This window comes from Pyrus communis, chromosome 3 (assembly GCF_041283825.1).
Source record: "Pyrus communis isolate YQ-2024b chromosome 3, ASM4128382v1, whole genome shotgun sequence".
NCBI lineage: Eukaryota > Viridiplantae > Streptophyta > Magnoliopsida > Rosales > Rosaceae > Pyrus > Pyrus communis.
Genome location: NC_142567.1, coordinates 207,194 through 230,250, shown reverse-complemented (window position 1 = coordinate 230,250; position 23,057 = coordinate 207,194). Strand labels below are relative to the sequence as shown.

At 38.9% G+C, this 23,057-nt stretch overlaps 3 protein-coding genes across 5 annotated transcripts; 1 reads left to right on the top strand and 2 right to left on the bottom strand.

The window, feature by feature from the left end:
• Positions 1 to 9,388: 9,388 nt before the first annotated feature.
• Positions 9,389 to 14,800, bottom strand: LOC137716377 (BRCT domain-containing protein At4g02110). 3 transcript variants are annotated; one of them, XM_088690435.1, is made up of 12 exons: positions 14,692 to 14,800; positions 14,459 to 14,602; positions 14,243 to 14,332; positions 13,994 to 14,098; positions 13,646 to 13,747; positions 13,453 to 13,537; positions 13,290 to 13,359; positions 13,095 to 13,139; positions 12,849 to 13,011; positions 10,672 to 12,737; positions 10,347 to 10,563; positions 9,389 to 10,142 (listed from the first exon to the last, which is right to left on the bottom strand). In XM_088690435.1, exons 2-12 carry the CDS (start codon positions 14,540 to 14,542, stop codon positions 9,567 to 9,569), a joined length of 3,603 nt encoding a protein of 1,200 aa, XP_088546561.1. In that variant the 5' UTR covers positions 14,543 to 14,602; positions 14,692 to 14,800; the 3' UTR covers positions 9,389 to 9,566. The 3 variants fall into 3 exon arrangements, with proteins under 3 accessions (XP_088546561.1, XP_088546560.1, XP_088546562.1); XM_088690434.1 differs by having other exon boundaries at positions 10,672 to 13,011; XM_088690436.1 differs by lacking the exon at positions 14,692 to 14,800 and having other exon boundaries at positions 10,672 to 13,011; positions 14,247 to 14,332; positions 14,459 to 14,492.
• Positions 14,801 to 16,544: 1,744 nt separating this feature from the next.
• Positions 16,545 to 18,172, top strand: LOC137716626 (uncharacterized). The gene is made up of 3 exons (XM_068456068.2): positions 16,545 to 17,014; positions 17,135 to 17,354; positions 17,622 to 18,172. The coding sequence occupies exons 1-3, from the start codon at positions 16,809 to 16,811 to the stop codon at positions 17,835 to 17,837; spliced, it is 642 nt and encodes a 213-aa protein (XP_068312169.1). The 5' UTR covers positions 16,545 to 16,808; the 3' UTR covers positions 17,838 to 18,172.
• A 351-nt stretch (positions 18,173 to 18,523) lies between these two features.
• Positions 18,524 to 22,583, bottom strand: LOC137716625 (phospholipase A1 PLIP2, chloroplastic). The gene is made up of 5 exons (XM_068456067.2): positions 21,458 to 22,583; positions 20,352 to 20,864; positions 20,051 to 20,110; positions 19,535 to 19,951; positions 18,524 to 19,413 (listed from the first exon to the last, which is right to left on the bottom strand). The coding sequence occupies exons 1-5, from the start codon at positions 22,151 to 22,153 to the stop codon at positions 18,832 to 18,834; spliced, it is 2,268 nt and encodes a 755-aa protein (XP_068312168.2). The 5' UTR covers positions 22,154 to 22,583; the 3' UTR covers positions 18,524 to 18,831.
• Between the last annotated feature and the right edge of the window lie 474 nt (positions 22,584 to 23,057).

The window sequence follows — 23,057 nt, the reverse complement described above, 5'->3', positions numbered from 1 at the left end:
CAGGCGTAGGCCTTATTTTTGGTCGGATTTAATTGGAAATACATTTTTCAATTTCAATCCAAAAAGTTTTAGAAATACATATCATTTTCAATTTTGGAATTTCATAATCTCAAGATGAATTCGGTATTTTTGGAATTTCAAAATTATATGAGTTATGACTTCATCTATGCCAAGATAAAAGAAAATACATAGCATCTTCATGCTCTCTACATAATATAAAATTATATAGTTCTCAAATTCTCATTTTTGTATGTATTCAAGGGAGTTGTAATTGAATAAAGAGTTACATACTTGAACGCATTGTATTTCAAATTCAAAGTAAATAAGTACATAATTAAGTATATATAATAGAGTTCGAAACATCAAATCGGATTCAGAATATTACATATATTCCAATTCCTATTCAATTTTTTTTAGAATTTTGGAATTTGAATTAGACAGAATATTTTAGAGTTTTTCAGTTTGAAATATATTGAAATTTGGTATTCGTCTCCCAAGTTGCACCCTTTAATGAAATGAGTGAATACGAGCGATTATTATTGAATGGTGAGACAGAGACCAGAGAGGGAGATAAATAATGGAGATTGGAGAGATGGCAAATGCGGGTGATCCGTGGATGGGTTAGATATTTACATGGGTGAAAGGGGGAGAAAGCACCTGTGTAGGAAAAAGTTTGTCAGTCTTTCGTTTGTATTTTTCACTGCCGGAAGTGGGAAGTGGGAAATTGAAAGAAAGTGCATGGTTGGTGGCCAATCCAAGGAATCCATAGTCCAACTCCAACACACGACGCGAGGCCTGCGATGCGATGCAGAAGGAGGGTAACCAATCAATCAAACACGAAATTGAACACTCAATACAATGGTTTAGGGCATCTCTGTATGTCTCTCTCAGTCTGCTTCCTTCGTTCCATGATTCAATCCGTACACTGTAAATTTGTTCTTTTCTTTGTTGTTTCTTTCCACTCTCTTTTCTCCTTTCTCCATCCCTGCGTTGCAACCAATGCTAAAGTAAAAGAATAATCAATAATTATGCATCTCCATCTATCTCCATGTGTGAAGTGCTGGTTGGGAGGAGCGGAATGCGCTTTATTTATTTATCTGTTCACATATTTTACTTTATAAATTATTCCACTCTTACTTTGCAACCCCGTAAAGAGACGTGCCTCTTTACAAAATCAAGAAAAATGGAAATGCTACTGCTACTGCGCGCGCACACAGAGATTTATATAATGATATTACAGAATCCAGATACATTCATTCAATTCATTCATGCATGTGTTCGTAAATCTAAAATACTGTTTTCAAGTAATATCTTTCATACATACAACCGTTTGTGTTTGTGTGCATGTGCTATTACAGAACACAGAGTGATTAATAAGAGAGGTATATATACATATATTTAAAAGGTTCGGATCTAGAGACATATTTTGGACACTCATTTTGTAAGGTCTTCGTAATGTAATTCAAAGTTCCGAAACATATCTCTGCCAAAAAAAAAAAAAAAAGACAAATAAAAAAACTATTAAATGGACGAATAAGATTCTACAAAGAAACACTAATTTTAATCTAACTGTCATATGACTTCGAATTTGGATGATTTTTGAAAGAGATGATATTTGAGAAAAGACATAAAAGATAGACGGTCGACTTACCAAAATACATTACAAAGTGAGACCACAAAAATGTGTGTCAAAAGCGTGTGTCTCCTGATCTTAATCCATATTTAAAAATAAATAGATAAATAAATAAATAAAGAGGTTGGTAAGATTCAATTTCCATAAGAAAGAAGAAGAACAACTTATGTAGAACGAGTTTACTATTACGTGATATTCCAACCTAATAACACATTGTCATGTGAAGGAAAACTTACAAATAAACATTTACTATTGAACAAAGAGATGTCACATGACTCTAACCTCGTTTCATGTAAGTCATTCTAAAAAAGAAGAGACAGAAGGCTTTTAAGTTGGGGATTATTTAAGATGGGAGAAGGGGGGCTGTTGGAATTTAATGAGATGAACAACCACCATCCAGAATTACATTACAGATGAGATGGTTAATCGCTTTTGTAGTTAAATTGTAATTGAGTTTATGGTTTTGGGTCCTAAAAAAGCAAGGGGTTATCTGTTCCATGGGAAAAGTCTGTCTACTGGCTACTGGTCCATCCAAAATTTACTAAAATTGTAAAACGAAATTCAATTAATTACATTTGCATTATTTCCTTTTCTTTCTCGTCAGTTTTCACTTTGCCTGAAAAGAGGATAGGATACGACTGTTTGCCAGGACAGGACTAGTACCCCGGCCCCACGCAAATGCCAATGCCAAATGCCAGAAAAAGATTCTATTGGTCCCAGCCTACACACACCCCACTTCTGGGTTCTGGACGTTCTGGTGGTGTTGGATCATGAAATTATCTACCAAGCATGCACTGCATTCAACTCAAGTAAATTTGATCAATTGAAAACCTCGTGGATGATGGACTACCCCCAAAATTTACGTTTGTTTTTCTATACTACATTGGATTCTCCTTTTTTTAGTATACTGAAGTAAGCTAGATGATATAATATGAGTTGTTAAGTTTTCCATTATAATGATTGACCAACTAAAGTGAATAAGTAAGGTTAAGACTTCAACAAGACAAGCCACTAGCTCACTGCTAACCAAACATACTAATATTATTCTTAACTTAATTACATGTGTAATCTAATAGGTGCGAAATTTTATTACAAAATACCTTGATTCACTTAGAAGTGAAACCATTTAATATAAACTGTAATTTATTTTGTAAGTTGAATGATATGAGACTTTTTACATTATTCAGCAACTTATCCAATCGGTTAAAGTTAAACGAAACCAGAAAAAAAAAAAAAATTCGTTTGATTAGCACCAAACATATCATTGCCACTTAGTACTATGATGTTGTGTTATTCATGCATCCCTTAATGTAAATATACCATTCTTAAAGAAACACCAAACAACAAACAGACCATTTACACAAGTCACGGTTTCCTTTTCTTTTGTTGCAAGTGATGATATGAGCAGTGAGCTCCTTTTATTCCTATCACTCCGCTTTAGCTTCCGTCCTTTCAATCCACTCTTCAATTATGTTTGCTTTGCTTAATTTGCTCCACCATTTAAGAAACATCAAGCAAAAAGATGAATTGGGAATTTCCAATTATCACTAATCTAATCATCTTCGTGCATGTATTATGATTAATCAAATTTACCAACCGGATCCAAATCTCTCTTTCTATATAATATAATTGCAACATGTTCTTGGGTGTTGAAAAGTAGTAGGTTAGAGACCACTTGCTAATAATCAACAATCCGCAAGGCTGTAATTGCGCTCTTAAGACTTAATTACTATCTCTCTCTTCTTCTTCTTTTTTTTTTTTTTTTTTTTATATTTTTTATGCTCCTTCTTGTGCTTTGATGTATGATGACATAAGTAGGAGTATGCTTGGTTTAGTGTTCAAAACGATCGTGCTATGTATAGTAAAAATAATACGTGAAGACCGGTGTTTTATACGATAGTAATGACTGTTAATCTATCAATGAAATCACTATTGTTTTTGTCCAAAAAGTATAACAAATTAAGTGAAAGTAGGTCTTTCTTTGACCATATATACCTTTGCAGTGTCTCCTTTTAGGCTTTTAGCTAGCTGTGGAAGTCTTGTTCTTTGTTGTTGAAAGTTGATTGGCTTTTTTTTATTTTCCCAAAAAAAAAAAAGTTGATTGGCTTTTATTCGCTCTCCATGCATCTCACGGCTCAAGGCTCAAATACTAGTACATGTGTACCATATGAATGATGATAATGATATAGAATTAGGGTATTTTTATTAGCATCTCACATATTGTTGAATACACCTACATAAAAATTTATTATTAAATGACATATACTTTTATATGAAATGACTATCTAACTCACGAAAACCAAATTAGTTGAAGTAAAACAATCAAATTAGTTGAGCCAATAAATTTCAAGAAACAAGCTGCCAAAAACTCGTCGAATTCGAGTTGTTTAGCAGGCGGAGCATTTCTCTGATCCACTTGTCGGCAGCGGAGCAAACATGAAGTTTAACATTGCAAATCCCACCTTTGGGTGCCAGAAGAAGCTTGAGATCGACGACGACACCAAACTACATGCATTATGGGACAAGAGGATCTCTCAAGAAGTCAATGGTGATGTGTTGGGCGATCACATAAGGAGGTATGTCAAAACCTACCGCAGAACATTCACAAACAAAAAAATAAAAAATAAAAAAAATTTCAGCTTTAAAAAGTAATACTTTCACGATAATTCAAATCAAAACCAATGCAGGAGTGCCTTTCAGTTAAAGCCGCTAAAATGTCTGTAGAAAAGGAACGTTTGATGTTTGCTTTTAATTTGGGTCTTAGAGATATTGTTCTCAAGCTTGACGCGAAAGGAGTGGTGGCGGCTGATATTACGTCTATGGAGGATTTTATGGGTTCAGAGGGTTGTATCATGGAGAATATACAAATGTTGGGGAAAAGTTTTGAATGTTTTTTTGTCAATGGCAGAACAGAAAGCTTGTTGTGGCTCATGAACTAGCTCAATATGCAGTTCGTGCTAATGATTTTAAATCAGGGATTGAAGAGGAGCCTAGTTAACTCTCTCCTCTTGTACTGTCGGTTGATTCCTCATGTTAATGAAAGTCATATTTTCATAAAAAAATGAAATAAAAAATCTATAAACATAACTAAATGTGCAGAAAATTGATGGAAGACTAAACCCTCGAGTAGACAAAACTAAATGTGCAAAAAATTGAATAGAGAATATAAAAAAGAAATCTTAAATTTCACAAAGAGTGTGGGTGTAAAGGTAGTATTGAAAAGTATGTGAAGTGTATTAAGATAAATTTTAATCTAAAAAAACGTGAGGTCTATTAAATATGTGAGGTGTAGTCAACAAAATGTAGAGTGTGTATAAAACAATCCTAGAATTATCTCTAATTGTATTTGTTATTCTTAATTAATTTGTTCCTCCTGAGTCCTGTCCTGAATAATCTATGCATCCGAATTAATTTCCCGTTGGTGGGGTGGGTGGTAGTACTGGAAACTGCAAGGAGGTTAAATTGTATTAAACGCAGGCTAGCTAACCAGCTTGGTCGCATACATACATACATACATATATATATAGACACATACTGTTTTTAATATATCCTTTCAAGTTTGGTCCATCCACCATTAATCACTAGTGGTAACCATTATATATAAATATGGTATTTCTTTGTACATTATAAATCTTAGTTGTTATTATATATGATATACAGAAGACAAGGCAAGGAGGGAAGGACAAACATATACATGTAATATGTCATGTGCGCTCTCCAGGCATGATTCACCACAGTCTCTCTCTTTCTTAGAAGATAAGAAAAAGGTGATCGAGGACTGAGGAGGGAGGAGGTTCGATCGGATGGAGCACTGAGAGAGCAGAGCTTGGAAATAGAAATGGAAAAAAAAAAAAAAAAATGGATATATCTGGGTGGAAACTAGAACCAAGCACGTACTAGAACTAGAAGAGAAGGGCTCAGAACTTTAGGAATTCATGTGGTGTTAAATTTTAATACGAGAAGTATTCGCTTGAATATCAGATATTTAAAAAAAATTCTCCCTAGTTGTACAATTAGAAGAAGTAAATAAACACGTGATGTTTGAATGTTGGAAACATGCGTAAGTTAACATTTAAAAAGGGTTAAGTCGTGGCCAGATATGATGATGTCGTCACTGCAACTAGCTGCCACCCCATCCCATATGAACCTCAGTGCGAATACATATCATCATATATATCATATTTTCACGTGCTGCCCGAGCCTTCCCTCCCTCGTTACTCGTTTCATCTCATCTCTCTCTCAATTCTCAAGTCTGATCAGCTCAACCGATCCAATCCAAACAAAGACAATACAATATGAATATGAATTTATGATGATGGGGGTTAGTTAATTTATTTAATTGGGGTTTAGGGTTTGGTGTGTTTTGGGGAGCTTGTACACTAGTGTAGGCTCTGTAGGTCTTCCCCTTGTCAAAGCACGAAAACACTAATAAACTAATAATATGCAACTTCAAGCACAACATTCCTTTCACATTGTAATCCATCGAGATCTATGCATGTATATAGAGAAGGATAGTGTTATTCACACATTCATTTTTATTTTCTATATATTTTTTGTTAATTTTGAGTCATTGATCTTCTTTAATTCATTCGGATAGCCAGAAATTGAGAGAGTGTGTGAAAAGTAAAAATGAATGTTTGGATAGCGTTACCCATAGAGAAATGTTAAGGAGATTTTCTCAAAGTTAGACTCTCCATTCAACCTTATAAAATGAGAAATGCTAAGCAAACTCTCTCAAAAGTGGAACTTTGCATGGACTATTTGTCATTTCATATTTTTGACACAATGTTTTATAACATTGACACGGGAATTGACGTTAAACTGTGAAGTGATAGAGAGTCCATAAAGAGTCATACTTTAAGAGAGTCTCCTCAATATTTATTTTATAAAACCTTGCGCAAAAAACATGAAGTGACAGAGACTTCATGAAAAATCTTACTATTCCTTGATTCAGCACTATATTTATAATTTTAATAAATAAAAAACAATTCCTTGATTCAGCACTATATTTATAATCTTAATAAATAAAAAACAATTTATAATCTTAATAAAGAAAAAACAATTCCTTAATTCAGCACTATATTTATAATCTTAATAAATAAAAAACAATTCCTTGATTCAGCACTATTTTGCTTTGGACTGGGTTCATTTCAAATGCTCGCTCCGTTTAAAATAAAAGGACAACCATGAAATGAAATGAAATAATATATCCGATGATATATTTGCCTACCCTCCACACCCCAGTTTCAGTTTCTAACTTCGTAATTGAAACGGACCAACAACAAAACCCAACAGCCCATCATCAATACAACAAAACCCAACGGCCCATCATCAATACTCAATATAAAGTGTATGCAAGTGACAGGGCTTATGATTAATTCTCACTTTATATTAAACAACAATCGAACATTATCCAGTGAAATTTCACTTTTTATATTAAAAAACAACAATCAAGCTTTATCTAACTAGTGGAGTCGGCATATGAATCCTACAACGTCATTGCTCAGTTTTGCACCAAGTCTTTAGTTAGCTCTAAGTACTCAATATCTTTTCTTATAGTTTTTTTCAAAGTCTTCTTAGGTCTTCTCTACCCCTTTTGCCCTGAGTCTCCAGTTCATAGTGCATCTTCTAACCAGAGCATTTGTAAGTCTCGGTTTATGTGCCCAGACCATCTTAACCGATTTTCTCTATCTTATCTTCAATTGCAGTTATTCTTACTTTACCTCAAATGTCCTTGTTCTTAATTATATCCTTTTGTGTCTGCCCACACATTCAACGAAGCATTCTCATCTCTACTACGCTCACATTTCTCATGTGTTGCTTTATGCCCAACATTTCGTGCCATAAAGCATCGCTAGCCTTATTGTCAACCCATAAAATTTCCTTTTAGCTTTAGTAGCACACGACAATCGTACAACACATTTGATGCACTCTTCTACTTCATCCATCTAGCTTGTATTATATGATTGATATCTCCACCTAATTATCCGTTATTTTGCAAGATAGATCCAAGATAACGAAAACATTCACTCTTTGGTACTTCCTGACCTCTAATCTCCACCCCTATCTCATTTGGACCCTTATTTCCACTAAATTTGCAATCCATATACTTTGTCTTTGACCTACTTAGACAAAGACCTTTAGCTTCCAACACTTCCCGCCAAATTAAGGTGAAGTAAATGTACACCAAGGGATGTCATCTTGAATATGTCATGTTAACTCGTTCATTTCCAAAAAAAAGGAAAGGTAAAGACTTAAAGTGAGCCTTTGTATAACCCTATGGTTATAGGAAAGCTTTCAGTTTGTCCTGCATGAGTTCTTATTGCAGTTCTTTCTCTATCATACATATCCCTTATTGCTTGGATAGATACTACTCGTACTCAATTGTTCTCTAGAATCCTCCAAAGAATTCATCTTCGAACTCTGTCATACTCTTTTTCCAAATATATAAAGACCATGTGTAAATCCTTTTTCATATCTCTATATTGTTCCATAGATCTTTGTAAAAGATATATTGCCTCCATTATCGAGCGCCCTAACATGAAACCGAATTGATTCTCTAAGGCCCATGTCTCATGCCTCAATCTATATGCTCAATTAGCCTCTTCCAGAGCTTTATCGTATGGCTCGTTAACTTAACACCCTTATAGTTCATGCAATTTTGTATATTGCCCTTATTCTTGTTGAAGTGCTAAATGTTTTCTCGCAACTGATTGGGCATTTTCTTCATTTTCAAAATCTTATTTAAAAAGTTTGTGAGCCATGTTATACCCATCTCTCCCAATACTTTCCACACTTCAATCGGTATATCATCGGGACTTACTGCATTTCTTTGCTTCATCTTTTTCAAAGCTAAAACCACTTCCTCTTTCCTGATTCAATGGTAAACAAGTAATTTCTACACTCTTTCAATTACTCACCACCCAAAAAAGTACTCATGTCGTGTCCTTCATTGAAAAGATATGAAAATAAGCTCTGCATCTGTTTATAACCACGTTCTTCGTAGTTAGAACATTTTTCCATCCTCATCCTTGATATACCTTACTTGGTTCAAGTCTCTTGTCTTCCTTTCACTTACTCTAGCTAGATTATAGATATCCAATTCTCCTTCTTTGCTATCTAACAACTTATACATGTCGTCCAAAGCAGCTAGCTTTGCTTCTCTCACAGCGTTTTTTGCTTCCTTCTTTGCTAACTTGTACCTCTTATAGTTTTCATCGGTTATATCCTTGTATAAGGCTTTACAACATTCCTTCTTAGCCTTAATCTTTTCTTGTACCTCCTCCTTCCACCACCAAGATTCCTTTTGATGTGGGGCAAAACCCTTAGACTCTCCTAATACCTCATTTTGCAACTTTTCGGATACTAGCTACGTAATTCCACATTTGACTAGCGTTCCCCTCTACATCCCGAACATATTAGGCGAATACTTTCTCTTTTAAAGTGACTTTTTTCTCCTTTTAGATTTCACCATCAAGTTCTTGGACACTTCAAGGCCTTGTTCTTCCTTTTCTCTCTTTTGATCCGTACATCCATCACCAAGAGACTATATTATAGAATTATTCAAAAGTTGCCCACTAATTAACGGGTCATATACGACCCGATTCTACCAATGACCTCGATTTGCCTCATTGTTGTGAGTTGTCCAGATTAAATCCAACGGATTAAAAACGTCGGTATCATTGGCGCACATTTTATGGTCCGCACACGAGAATTTGCGCGAACAGCAATTAGCCATAATGCATGCAAGGTATCTACGCCTAATCATGAATCATTCATTAGAATAAGTTTCTAGTTCTACTACTAACTCCACAACTTCATCTACAAAAATCAATTATACAAAAAAAAAAAAAAACATATGTCAAAATAAAAATATCTCCCTGCAAGATTGGTCAAACAAACAAACGAGCAAAAAAAAAACAAAAAAGAAAATTCATTTGCTGCTCCTACCCTTTTTCCTTTTCTTGGACGACTTGGTGCTGTTTTTGCTCCAACTACAGTTTGGACAAAACCAGTCATCCTCCGGAACACTTTCAAGCGGTGGATTGCAGCACTCGATATGAGTACCAATTCCACACCCAACGCTCCCACTTTCGTTGCCGCATATCAGCATCACCTCCCCTCTCTCCCCAGAACCACACACCACGCAAGGTATGTCACTACCACCACCACAACTAGCATCATCACCATCCCCACCTGTAAACGCTTCCTCCACCACCTCTTCCGCTCTACTCTGCACTCTCTCAAAAGACTTTTCCGCCCATGCATTGGTGTTGTATAACACGTGTCTGTCGAGCGGGTACCCAGGTTTGCACACGTACTCAACCAAGTAATCGGCCACTACGCAGGGTATCTCATGCTTCAACAACTCTTGTACCCACATATCGGCACGCGGCATGCCTGGGCTGACAATGGCATAGTCAATCCCCGACTTAAGGAAGCGGGTATAAGGAGGAGAAGTCGCAAATATTGTTCCGTCACCAGCCTTCATGACACGCTTCAGAGTATCCTGTTCGAAGACAACGAGGGCACATTCTGGTTAACTCTCCAGTTAGCCTTCAATCGATTCCGAGGAATAATGCCCCCCATCAGTATGAAAAAGGAATTTGACTATTTGGGAAAGATATCTAATGTTCTTTAGTAAAAGAAAAGGCACAATTTGGATCAGAACAATGTAAAAACAGTGAAATTAAACTTGGAAAATATAACATACCAAAGGTGGTGCAATACATTCGCCATATATGATAACGCGCATTCCATGGAAAGCACCATGGCCTGTTCTCTCTCTCAAGAGCCGCCACTTCCTTGGGGCCTCCAAATTGATTGTACCATCTTCGCTAAGACCATTCTTGTACCATTCATAAGGTTCTTCTTCCAAAAACCTTCCTTCCTTACCACTAGCTTCCAGATAATCACTCTTAAGAATCCACCTGCACTCAACGTAGAATACATTAAAGCATCCATTTGCACTGGAAATTTCAAGTAGCTAATCCCAAACATCCTAGGAGAAAGGCACACTAAGGGGATAACATACATACCTTCCAGACGCTGCAGCTGCGAAAAATTTCTCTGTCCTGCCAACTCGATCTGGAGAGATGAAGTGCGTTGCCTGGTAAGACCAGTGATGAGAGTCCCGGCAACATCTTCCTTTCAAACGCTTGATAACTTTTTGAAACTCCTTTCTTTGAAATCGGTGCCCACTCAGAATGAACCTAACAGGTTCAATTTTAACTTTGCTTGAAGCCTTCCCTTCGGGTATTGAAGGATTGTCACTTCTCTCCGCAGATGTTTGAATAATCTTCAACGGAGTTATACCAGATTTAGCTGTTGAGTTTTCTGCCTGCTGTTCGGCCTTGCTTACAGTTTGATCTCCACCAACAATTGGCTTGTTCTCCTTCATTTTGGCAGAGTTCTCTAACTTATTTTGGGGCGCACCGCGGCACTTAGATTTGCCCACTAGACCTGCAAGTCTTTTTTCTTTTTTCTTCTCTGTCACCCTAGTGTTATCATTCCGAGTATTTTCCTCAGATGCTACTTTTTCAGGTTTCATAACATCCGTGACAGGATGAACAGTTTTCAGCTTGGTTTTACCCAAAGCATGCTTTTTCCCTTGGTTCTTCTTTCCCTCGACAGCGTCTCCGTCTGCGGCTGGCTCAACCAGCAGAGAAATGTTGTCAGAAACTGACTTTTCTCGTTCGTTTCCTTCTGTACCCAATGAGGCCATTGCATCACGGGGAGTACAGGCATCAGAATGATCCTGTAGGTGCTGCTCCTGTTCTGACTTCTCAACACATTTACTTGTTGCTTGGACCACTATACCCTTAGCTTCGTGAACTACATTCTCTAATTTATGTTCACTTTCTTCCTCTGGAGCCTGAGTTTCATCATCCACAGATTCAATGTTTTTCTCAGCAACATCTGCAGACATGTCAACATCTTTTCCCTCCACCTCGTTTGGGGCCTCAACATTAACATCTGGACAAGGCACATCAAGCTTTGTGGGATTAGGGGATTTCTGATGATCCCCTGCATTATAAAGAACTGCCGTATCATTTAAGGAGGCATCTTTATATAAGTGCACAGACCCCTTTTGGTTAGCAGAAACTAACGTAGGCCTAGAACCCAGAGTCTTCTTGGACTTCACCTTCTGCTTAAGATGTTTTGTTACCAAGTCATTATTTCCCTCTTTAAGCATGTTCAGATCAGCAGGGTCGTTGGAACTGTTATTCACTGACTTTTTGTTACTTGCAGATGAACCCTCAACATCTTGTGGCTGATCTTGCAGTTCCACTGCTTTGCTGACTGCAGCTGTAGGCTTTTCCTCAGCACAATCTACAATACCACGCTTGTTGGATAAGCTAGACTTTCTTAATCTTCGAAGAGTGGTTCGAGGTGATTTCATGTTTGCATTTTCATCTTTCCCCATGCTTGAGATCACAGTGGCAGAGAAGGGGAGATCACATGCCAATGGCTTCTGAATTAAATTAGATAATTTGGCTGGTGAAACACCAGCCATTGAGTTTCCTGCAGCATTCAAATTGCCAGTCTTATCCAGAGAGTGGTCATCATTTGTGACAATATAATGGCTAGTACTACATGAACCATCAATCAAAGATGTAGGCTTTACTTTTGGAGATTTATTACTTGGTGAAGGACTATGCGTACTGTCTGATTTTGCACCTGGACTCGTCTTCTGTGATTTGGAGCTAGCATAAGAGAGATCCATCACCCTTTTCCGAGGCAATATACCACTTGACTCTTCTCCATTCTGTAAATGAATTCCTTTTAAAGGGACTTCAACACAATTGGGGTCAAATTTGTCATTTGCTTGATCTTTCAAAGTGGCACTTGATTTGCAAATAGGTACTTTAGAAGACACACTACTACCGCTTGATTTATCGCCCGTGTATAGTGGAACTGTTGGCATCCATAAGGTTTTCCTTGAGTAGCTTAATTTCCCAGCAGAGTGTGAAGCCCTTCCAGCAGAACCACAATTAGATATGAAATCATCTCTCACCTTAGGGTCAGGGGTTCGGTGATGTTGATCATTTAGGTCACAGCCACTAGCATCCCTCAACTCGCATGCATCCTGACAGCTTAATCCCTTGGAAACATAAGAATTAGAAAAGCTTGAGGTTTGATCCAATTTATTCTCATTCCGAGGAATTGATAAGTTGCCGATGGCATTATCAAAAATCAAGGGAACCTTAGGCACCTCTCCTTCTGATATAGGCAATCTAGACGTTGCTGGTGAGCCAGATTTTATATTGTGAGGACTCTTATACATGCTTCTCACCCCAGATTGCTTCCCAAATGTGTTTTCAGCCTCATCTTCTGAATCTCTAGCCTCAGCCTCCATCATCTCCAGTTCATAGCCACTGTTGAGAATGTGAGAGATCAGCATATAAATGTGCAGGTCTACGGAGAAAAAATTGTTGAAAAATTCACACAACCAACTCACCTAATGTTGTAATTATCTTCTGGAAGAAGTTGCCAATCCCTTAAGCTGAAGCATGTAAAAAGGAGCTTAGATGGAAACAAATAAACAACTCATAGTGGTGGAAAATCTCTTTTCTTTGGTTGAAACAATCTGAATAGATGCCAAATGATATCAGAATTTTTAAAACATAAGAGAGTGAACAAAACATGAACTTACCAATCTTCCAACCAACGATGGTTGACAAGCTTCATCTTTGGGATTTTCTTGGCAAGTTCGTACTTCTCCCCTAATGATATAAAAACCATATGTATCATAACTTTCGTTATAAAAGTACAGAGTTAAAGAAGAATGCATAACAGAGAATAGATAAAATGTGTACCCTCAAATTTGTAGCATACGAGATGAGTGACTTTGTTTGCCACCAAGGGCTTAGAAAACCGAGCACCCATTAACCCAACCATTGTCTGATAAAGAAAAAAGAAACAAATCATGAAACAGGCACTCATGAAACAAATCTCCAGTCTCCAGTAGGGCCTATATCTGAAGCATTGCAAAAAAGTAGAAATGCGTACCATAATGTCATCTCTATCTTGTCGTTGATATCCAGTCAAGCATACAATTAGTCTCTTGGCACCCGGAATACCATTCAAATCTCTAAGAGGTCTGTATATAATCTGTGCAAAAGGCTACTATTAATAAGGAACAGTATTTACAGTCTCATAGGTGCTTTAAACTATGGCAGCTAGAGTTTGCATTTTCAATAAACGTGGTTCGTTTATCATGTATTAATTAAATGAATAAATGGCAAACTTCACTGGGAATGAGGACACGTTTAAGAAGCCAGATCCCAAAACAAAAGAAAGGATCAAAACTGGAAAATGACAAGACAAGTAAGATTGAGAGAGGGGAAAAAAACTCACCGAAGTGGGATCAATGGGGAGTCCGACATCAAAACTATGATGAACCCATAAAGCGGTGACAAGAGTCTTGGCGTCATTTCGAGCAGCAACACATACGGGATCATCCTACACAAAGTACAAAAATGCAAATAATACACCATTCTATTTCAATAATTCTACGATAATCACAGAAAACAAGACATAGCATGAACTTATTGAAGCGTCAAAATTGAACCTTGGAGAAGCAATTAGAAGAAAAAAGCGACTTACATACACAATTTTATCCACAATGACGTGGGTGCAATTGGGGGAATAGTGGGCAACATCCTCTCCGCCGCAATCTACAAGCTTAGATCGAACCTGCGCGATTCATCAATTAACACAAAACTAAGCAAGGCTACCACATCATAGTATCATACACATGGAAATTTCAGATATTTGTAATTCCCAAGACTGAAGAGACAAAGGGAAGGGTGGAAGGAGGACCTGGTGCTCGTCAAAGGGATCGAATCCCAAAAGAAGGAAACGGACGCCTACAAACGTCTTGGCCGGTGAACTTCCCTCCGTCATTGAAATTTGAATCCTTTCAACTCTCTCGCTCTCTCTGGGCCTCTCTCAACAGTTAAATACCTAAACCCAACACAAGATTCATCCAGAAATACAAGCTAAAGAGAAAAAGGAAGAAGGTGCGATTCAAGGGGTGAGGGTGTAAAACTAACAGATAGTGCTCCGCCTCCGCGCCTTCTGCAATCTCATCTCATCCGGTTGCTGAATGCCTAAAACTTGTGGAGGAAGACTGAGAGGCCGACTCACTGTTTGGGGGAAAAAATGACAATTATTAATAACTATTATTTTTTATAATTGGTAAAAGGGAGGGAATTTTGTTTCATTTTTTGATTTTGGGTGCAGTGGCGGGAGGTCTAAATGGTGCGAGTGCGCCACGTGGAACAGTGGCACCACATATCTTGAACGCGCGTCGCCCGCAAGAGCAACTCCACCGTGTGGAGTAGCCCGATGGACCGGCTCCAGGACAAGGGTCAATAGCCTCAGCAATCATGTCCAGCCCATGCGGGCGATTGCGTAGGAGAGAACCAGGTGACGCCAGGCTAACATCAGGATCACGTCAATCACAATATAAAATTAATAAAAATTTTAAAAAAATGTAAAACCCGACAGACTTCAAACTCAAAGGCTCTCGCCGAAGTTCATCGCCGAAGTTGATGATACACCCACAGACAAATGGCAGAGACTAAACCCAAGGGTTTCAACTCGAAACACATAAAAAACTAGTGAATAACTCAAGCAATTGAAGTAAGGCAATAACCTCACCCGGGTTTGAGCAATGGAAGCTTGAAACTCTTGGCTTCAATGGTGGATCACCCAAATGGTGCTCTGATGATGCATGCAAGGATATATTCAAGTTCCTTTCATCCGGAGGATTGAGATATCAGAGTTTGTTAGTTTGATTTACTTTGGTTTCGAAGAAGAGGAAGGATGAGAGCTCTCAGAGTTGTAGAAAGAGAATGAAAGGGTCGAGAGATTAAAGAGAGAGAGAGGTTTCAGAAATGAGGGGAAATGGTTGTGTCGGTAAAGAGAGAGAGAGAGAGAGAGAGAGGGCTAGGTGAGGTACCGTTTGGTACGTGAGACAAGACGGAACAGAGTGGGACAAGGCGTTCCGTCCCACGTTTGGTGTGCCTAAAACGGGTGGAACGAGCTGTTCCACGGAACGAGTTTTGGATGAATTTTCGTTCCACCTCACCCCCCTGGAACGACTCGTTCCACATTCATGGAACGCAAAATTATAACCTCTCCGTCTCCTTCTTCTTCCTCCTTGTTTTCATCCGAGGGCATCTTTGCTCCCACTCCGTTCCGTTCCGTCATGTCCCGTCTCATCCCGTCTGCATACCAAACGATACATGAGGGAACCGGTCAAAGTAAAATAAATTCCACAAGTAATTATTTTATAAAATAAAAAATACTAATATTTTATTACCTATTGTCATGGCTATTCAGTGTAGGGATGAAGATGCAAAAGACAATTACTGTTCATTAAGACAGTTATTGTTCATTGAAGGCTATTCAATAGTGACTTGCCCTAGGGGGCCTTTGCAACGGTGAAGTTGCTCTAAGAGTGTCTCCAGTCGACTGGTTAGAAGAAATTTTTTTACTAGTGTAACGAAAAATGTAGTGTCACCCAGTATTACGGTCTGTTAGCATTCCTCCTTATTTGTAGGTGAGAGTTTTAGGTTTGAATTTCGTGAGTGACAAATTCGATACCAAATTAGGTTGCCCATTATGTGGTTTAGTCAACCCTCTCTTCTCTTAGTTATATCATTGCACTAAAAAAAGCAAAAAATGTAACGAAAAACAAAAAACAGCAAATCTACTCACTGTATGGCTCGGTAAATAAGCGAAATAAACAATTACTCGCTAGATTTAACAAAAAGAAAAGAGAAATGACACGCTTGTTATAATTCAAATATTGTATTTGTAAAGTAGGCTTCCAATTAGCTTGTAATACTTTTATACACTAGTCTTCAGCTATAAATTAACAAATTTACATATTGTTGCTGGAGAAGTTCCAAACCTCACAGAGACTAGAGTCGTTAACATATAGAAAATGGGCCTCTGGCTAAATGCTTAGCTTTAGGTGAATCACCAACTTTTCGATCAGATCAGATTGGTGAATCCAACGGTCAGGAATAAAACTAGAAAGAAGCAAAGCAACTACCATTCGCCATTTCCAGTCTCCAGAGGAAAACAAAATAGTGAGAGAAAGAAAGTAGGTAAAGCTTCTAGCTTCAAGCTTCATTTCTTCAATCGCTTGCGAATTGCGATGGCTTGGTTGACTCGATTTCTGGCAGCCGTGGCTTTCTTGGCCATCGGAGTGATATTCTCCCCGGAGACCTTTGGGTCGAAATCGGACGGGCTGAAATCGCCCACCCTCTCCACCTACCTAAAGCTGGCACATCTGCTCTGTTTCTCCACCGTTTTCGGCGCCGCTCTCTGGGTCACCTTCATAGGCGGCATCATCATGTTCAAGTATTCATTTTTTATCTTATCTTGAATTTCCATTTTTGTCGGTAATTTTGTATTTTGTTCAACGGAGAAGAATAACAAAAATTGGTTGATTGGTTGATTGATTGATGAATTGGAAAATAGGAATCTTCCGCGGCATCAGTTCGGGAATCTTCAGAGCAAGATGTTTCCGGCGTACTTCACGATGGTGGGGATATGCCTTGCAGTATCAGCTGGGTCGTTTGGGTATTTACATCCGTGGAGCTCTTCCTCTGTTGCCGACAAGTACCAGCTCGGCTTTTTGCTCTCTTCCTTTGCTTTCAATCTCACCAATCTCTTCGTCTTCACTCCCATGACCATCGAGGTAATTGCTAGTTGCTAATTGCTGTACATTTCATTTCATAACTTGGAAATTCAGTTTATTGCTTGTTTACTGACTTGCAATACTGTCTGTCTGCGGATTAGGTAGATAAAATGTATCCCAACTCCGTCTGTGTGTTTATTTGGTTAAGTAGCTATCACTCACAGCGAAGTTTGTTTATTTGGACCATAACATGCGCATGTCATCACTGTCTATCATGGTGCAGCATAACTCAAATGTAATTGTGGTTGTGGTGGCTGACGGGTGCAGATGATGAAGCAAAGGCATAAGGTGGAGAGGGAGCAGAACATTGGGGAAGAAGTTGGATGGTCAAAGAATGTGCAAGTTGCAAAGGTAAACCCAAAACTGGCAGCCATGAATAAGAAGTTTGGTATGATTCACGGACTATCATCTCTTGCCAACATCTTTGCATTTGGCTGCCTTGCTATGCACTCGTGGTACTTGGCTGGTAAGCTTGATCTCTAAGAAAATAAAACCCCAACTTCCCCTTTTCTATGGGGCTTTCTTCTCGTTCTCGGTTGCAAAAAACAACACACTCATGACTCTGAATGAATTGAATTGACTCAAAAGTTCTATATGTACGAAGAATGTAATGTTGGAAGCATTGTGCTGTTGTGCCGTTGACCATCGGAGAAGTGAGTTTCTATTCAAGATGATATGTACTTGCTTCTTGTTTTGGTAGGCAATTGTTGAGTCCGTTCCACTCATTCAAAGACATTTTATGGCTATCGAAAATTTGTTCTTGCCACCAATAGCATCTTTTAGTGACGAATAAAAATGGCTTTGTAATATTTCGTTAATGCGCATTCAAACTATCTTGCCAAGAGTCAAGTTTCACGTGAATTGTGATCTATAACTCGCGAGTTTCGGCCAGTTTTGCAAATTTCCTCCTAAAACATCATAAATTGATTTAATCAGTTTTGTCATGCTGTCATAAAACTAAATTTGGTGGCCTAAGTTGAATGATGATGATCATGTCTATGCCATGTTAAACCCTATTACTCATGCTACTTTACGGTTGCACGCTGAGAAAATTTAAACGTTACTTAATCCCGCTGCCTCTCCCTCTGCCTCTGCCTCTGCCTCTTGAGAAATGTGAATGAAACAAAAAACAACCACAACCACTGCCTCTGCCTCTGCCTCTTGTAAAATTTTCTTTGTATGTGTATCCATTGCTAATTTATATTATCTTGTTTTACACAACAATAAGAGTATCCATCCAGCTTCACGTTTATCATCTCTCTTGAGAAATGTGAATGAAACAAAAAACACCCTCACCCACCCTGGTCACCCTGGACCCGGATTTTGCTTACTATTACGAATAAGCAAACAAATTGAATAAAGAATCATCTATCTTTCTGCCACCCAACCACAACCACAACCACCACCCATGTGCACAAGTAATATTCCCGTCCACAAGCATGTAACATGAATCGCCCGCCTACCTCATGCCGGTTAGTCACCGGAAACCGATGATGCTGTATGCCCCCAAGATTAACAATCGCGCTGGTACCAAAAGCACCACAAACAAATGCATGTGCCGCGATGCAACAAGTCTACTGAACCGTTTCAACGACTCTCTCCCCGTCTGTAATACGCCAGAAAAGTTTAATTGCTCTTTTCCCAGGTTGATTGAGGCAATTGTCCTTCCCACAATCACACCTCCTGCATGCATGCTCCGGGGTGCTATCAAGGGCCACCACACCTTGCGGCGCTGCTGTCTCCTAGACTTCCTAATCTGGTTAAGCTCTTGCCGAATTACCCCACGAACAGATTTTAAGTAAGAATTCACATCATGATCTCTTTGAATGGTTCCTTCTGAACCATATGCAGACCGATCACTTAGGATCTCGAGTGGGTGTGGTGAGTTTAGGAATACCAACTGTGCAGCGAGGAGCTGCCTCTCTGCATCACTGCCATCAGACAGCGGACAGCTTAGAAGATATAGACCGCTGCCTGATGGAAGAAGATGATGATTTGGGGAGAATTTCTCATCTGGTTGAAGAATCAAGAGCTCCCCCATTGGAGAATACAGTAGCTTCTGTTTTGAGGAAAGACAAAAAAGATCAGATACAGATATCAAAATCAGGGGAACAATGAAACGGATAAATCCAATGTTCTTCTGTTCTCCTATTACGATCTTTCTAAGACAGTACCCTTACCTGGTTATTGAGACAGGGATGATTCCGAAAGTTCCCATTCAAAGCCTTGAGAAGCTCTGCCACATGATTTGGGTAATTGCAAGAGAAAGCACGGGGTACAATGTCTCTGTGCAACGTAATAGACTGAACATGATTTCGTGGTAATCCAAGCTTGCGAAGCAATTGGTCACCTCCACACATAATGGATGGTGCACCAAAAGTAATAACAGGAAGCAGTGAAGAAACTGGCACTTCTAACCGTATAAGCAACATGAGATTTATTAGTAGTGCCAAGCTTCCCCCTAAAGAATGCCCAGTAAAACGAAAGGTTGCACAGTCACCACGAGATTTGAGGTGGGCATGGACTTCAGGCAGCATCTGTTCGTAAATCCCTTTTGCAGCCTCGTATATGCCTCTATGCACAAGCACATCCAGTCCCTAGGAAAAAGAAGATTATTCAATAAGTAATTACTTCTCATACAAACAAGGTCAATACTATTACTAGGAAAACTAAAGAAATTATGGAAAGGGATTAACCTCAAACTGAATGGGCTCAAAAAGTAGATTTGCTTGCCAGGATGCTAGGGAGTCAGACCCCTGCAAATCATATAGATTGTAAGTCAAATATAGGAAAGAAGATACCAAATATGAGCTGATAAGTAAATCATAAAACTGGGGAAAGTTCCCTGAAACAGATGTATAAAACCACAATATGTTCCCCCTTTTTAACTGTTAATAGAAAGAAAATTATTCGAAATGCCCCAACATGCTCGGCCCTTGAGGGATGCATAAATATTGTACAGTGCATAAGAGAGGGCCTTTTGATTGGTTTTCTTACCTGAATGACAAAGAATCTGGTGCCGCTTTGATCATCATCGCATACGAACCATTCACAAGGTGATGAAAGTGTTGAATTTAAATCATCTGCAACAGCCTGCTTTACTTCTTCCTTTGCAGCAACCACGGCTGTAACTGAGTCGGTGGTTGCCACGAAAGAAGCCACTTCTGAGTTCATCCTATTAACAGCTTCGCTTCTTTCACTGCCTTCTTCAGTGAGATCTTTATCTGCCTCAGTCTCTGAGGATTTGAATGGAAGTATGCTCCTTGTTTGAGAACGCAGATAAGAAGCGGCAGAAGCAGCAATTTGATAAGCAGCAACTGGACTTATTTGATATCCATTGTTCTTTTGCTCCTTTATTTCCCCATCTTCTTCCCTGTCTTCCTTAAGGTTTTTTTCAGTTTCTTGAATTTCAGCTGACACCTGGTCCTCCTCAGTTTTAGCAGCCAAGTCCTTCTTCTCTACTGACGAAGTAACAAAACGCAAACCATAACTTCTTAGGAGATTTCCTGTCTGAATTTGAAATAAATCAAGTAAGTTCTTATGCATGTAGCCTGTATATAGGAATTGGATTGGTTGACGGAAATGAGATACATTAGATGGTTTATCAACCCAAGAAAATACGAGAGTCCAAAGTGATTCCCTAATATAGAGTAAGATGTAATTATAGCATCCAATACATATCATATCATGATTCATGACCCTCAGGTGATTAAGGATCCAGTAGCGTCATCAAACGAGTAAATAATGCAAACTGCCCGGAACCATAAACAACAGAACGAACATGAGATTTGAGTGATGCCATTTTAATTACACGATTAAGCATCAATGCACCATGCCTTGATGAAAAGAAGGTTGATGTATAAACTTGACCTTAGTACAGAAAAGTTCCTAACCGAGGTAGGCAACTAATATCTATTGAATCACATTCCTATCAAATGCAGAATTCGCTACCTCAGAAACACCTCAAACGAATACAAAAACACAAACAACAAGAACAGATTTTCAAATCTCAAAAGGCCAAAATTGCTGGATTCTCATGGGAAAGCAAAACATAATTTTCCCACGCATATTGGGAATACGAATGATGAATGATGTGTGCGTACCTGGATTTTACGAATGGAATAAGCTAAGTTCCCCAAGTACGACATTTGAGCATACAACCTCGCCTCCGCCAACGAAACCTTCCTAAGCAACCGACTAAACGTATCTTTATCAAACTCGGCCTCCTCTGAAACACTACAGCAATCATTTTCGTCATCGTCTTCCTCCGAGTTGGCCTTCCCATTTCTGTCATCATCATCCACCACGGTTTTTCCATCTTCCCTTGGCAGCTCTGCAACGCCGCCACCCTTGTCCCCCTGCTGTTCCTCTCTCCTGGGTAGAGAGAGAGACCTCACGTGCAAAATCTTCAAAACCCAGTTCCCACTTTGACCGTCCGACGCCCTGGTCGCACTCTGGCGCTCCTCCTCCGCCTCCGCCTCCGCCTCCTCTTCCTCCTTAGAGGGTAAGGGGACGGCTTCGTCGAGAGCCATCCCATTGTAGGCAGGTCCACCTCCTCTTGCTGCTCCAGGCCATAAGAATTTCAGAGGGTGCTTTAACGAGAATCTGGAAAACGGCGTCGTGCTTTTCTGAACCAAAGCTGCTGTGGACTTGTCAATCCCAGATGCAGAGGGGCGGCCAATGGCGCTCACCTGAGATGGAGATGGGCTCGTACGGATATCGAGGGCTGCAGCCGCTGAGATGGTGGAAGATATGCCGTGTATCCCTAGCGCAGTTGTTTTCAGACAAAGGCCATCCATTTATGACTAGTCTCCCTGCTTCCTTCTCTTCCTTTCCTCTTCTTTTTGGTTATATAGAGAACAAATATGATTATGGGGATTTTGGTTTGATTTCGCAAAACACGTAAACAAATAAATAAAAAAAAACCTGAAAGGCGTTAACCTTCAATTTACAAATAAGTAAAGTCTTTGTATTTAAATTTGGGTGAATCGTCTGTGTTTCTTTCTTGCACGAAGCTGCAGAAATTGGAATTGAGAGAGAGAGAGAGAGACAGAGAGAGAAAGGGGCCTTTTAAGGAGAGAGAGAAAAAGAGAGGAAGAAGACGAAGAAGACGACGAAGACGAAAGGAAACAAAGGAAAGAAGGAGAAAGGGAAGGGAAGGGGGTTTGTATGTAATTTTGGTAGTTTTGTAAAACCCCCAACTGCCCACCAACTTTACAAATCATGCTCTTTTTCAACCTTCTTGCAACTGTATATTTAATATTACTTTTTTAAAAAATAAACGATATTCTATATAAATGCACCCGGCACACATTGAACTCAAATCTTTTTAGAGCAGTGAGCAAAATTAGAGTCATTGTATAGAAATAGAAAGGTTTGGAAAGATGATAATGTAATGATTCAGTAATGCATTGGCCTATCTTAAGTTGGTGGACCGCGGAGGCCTAGTCTAAACTAACAAGTGCTAATTTGATTATGATTATGATTATACAAGTAATAATTATGTATTAGGGAATATACAAGTAATAGTATTATATTAGGAGTCCAAGACCACCAGCATCATCGGGATTTGTCATGTATGAGTATCACATGGGTGGGGTGGCGTGACCTGGCAAAATCATGGAAGCAACAAGAAGAAAGAAGAAGGTAATCTGAATATCATCTTATACGAAAGCGCGTGGTCGGGTCGGGTAGGCCCCTTCC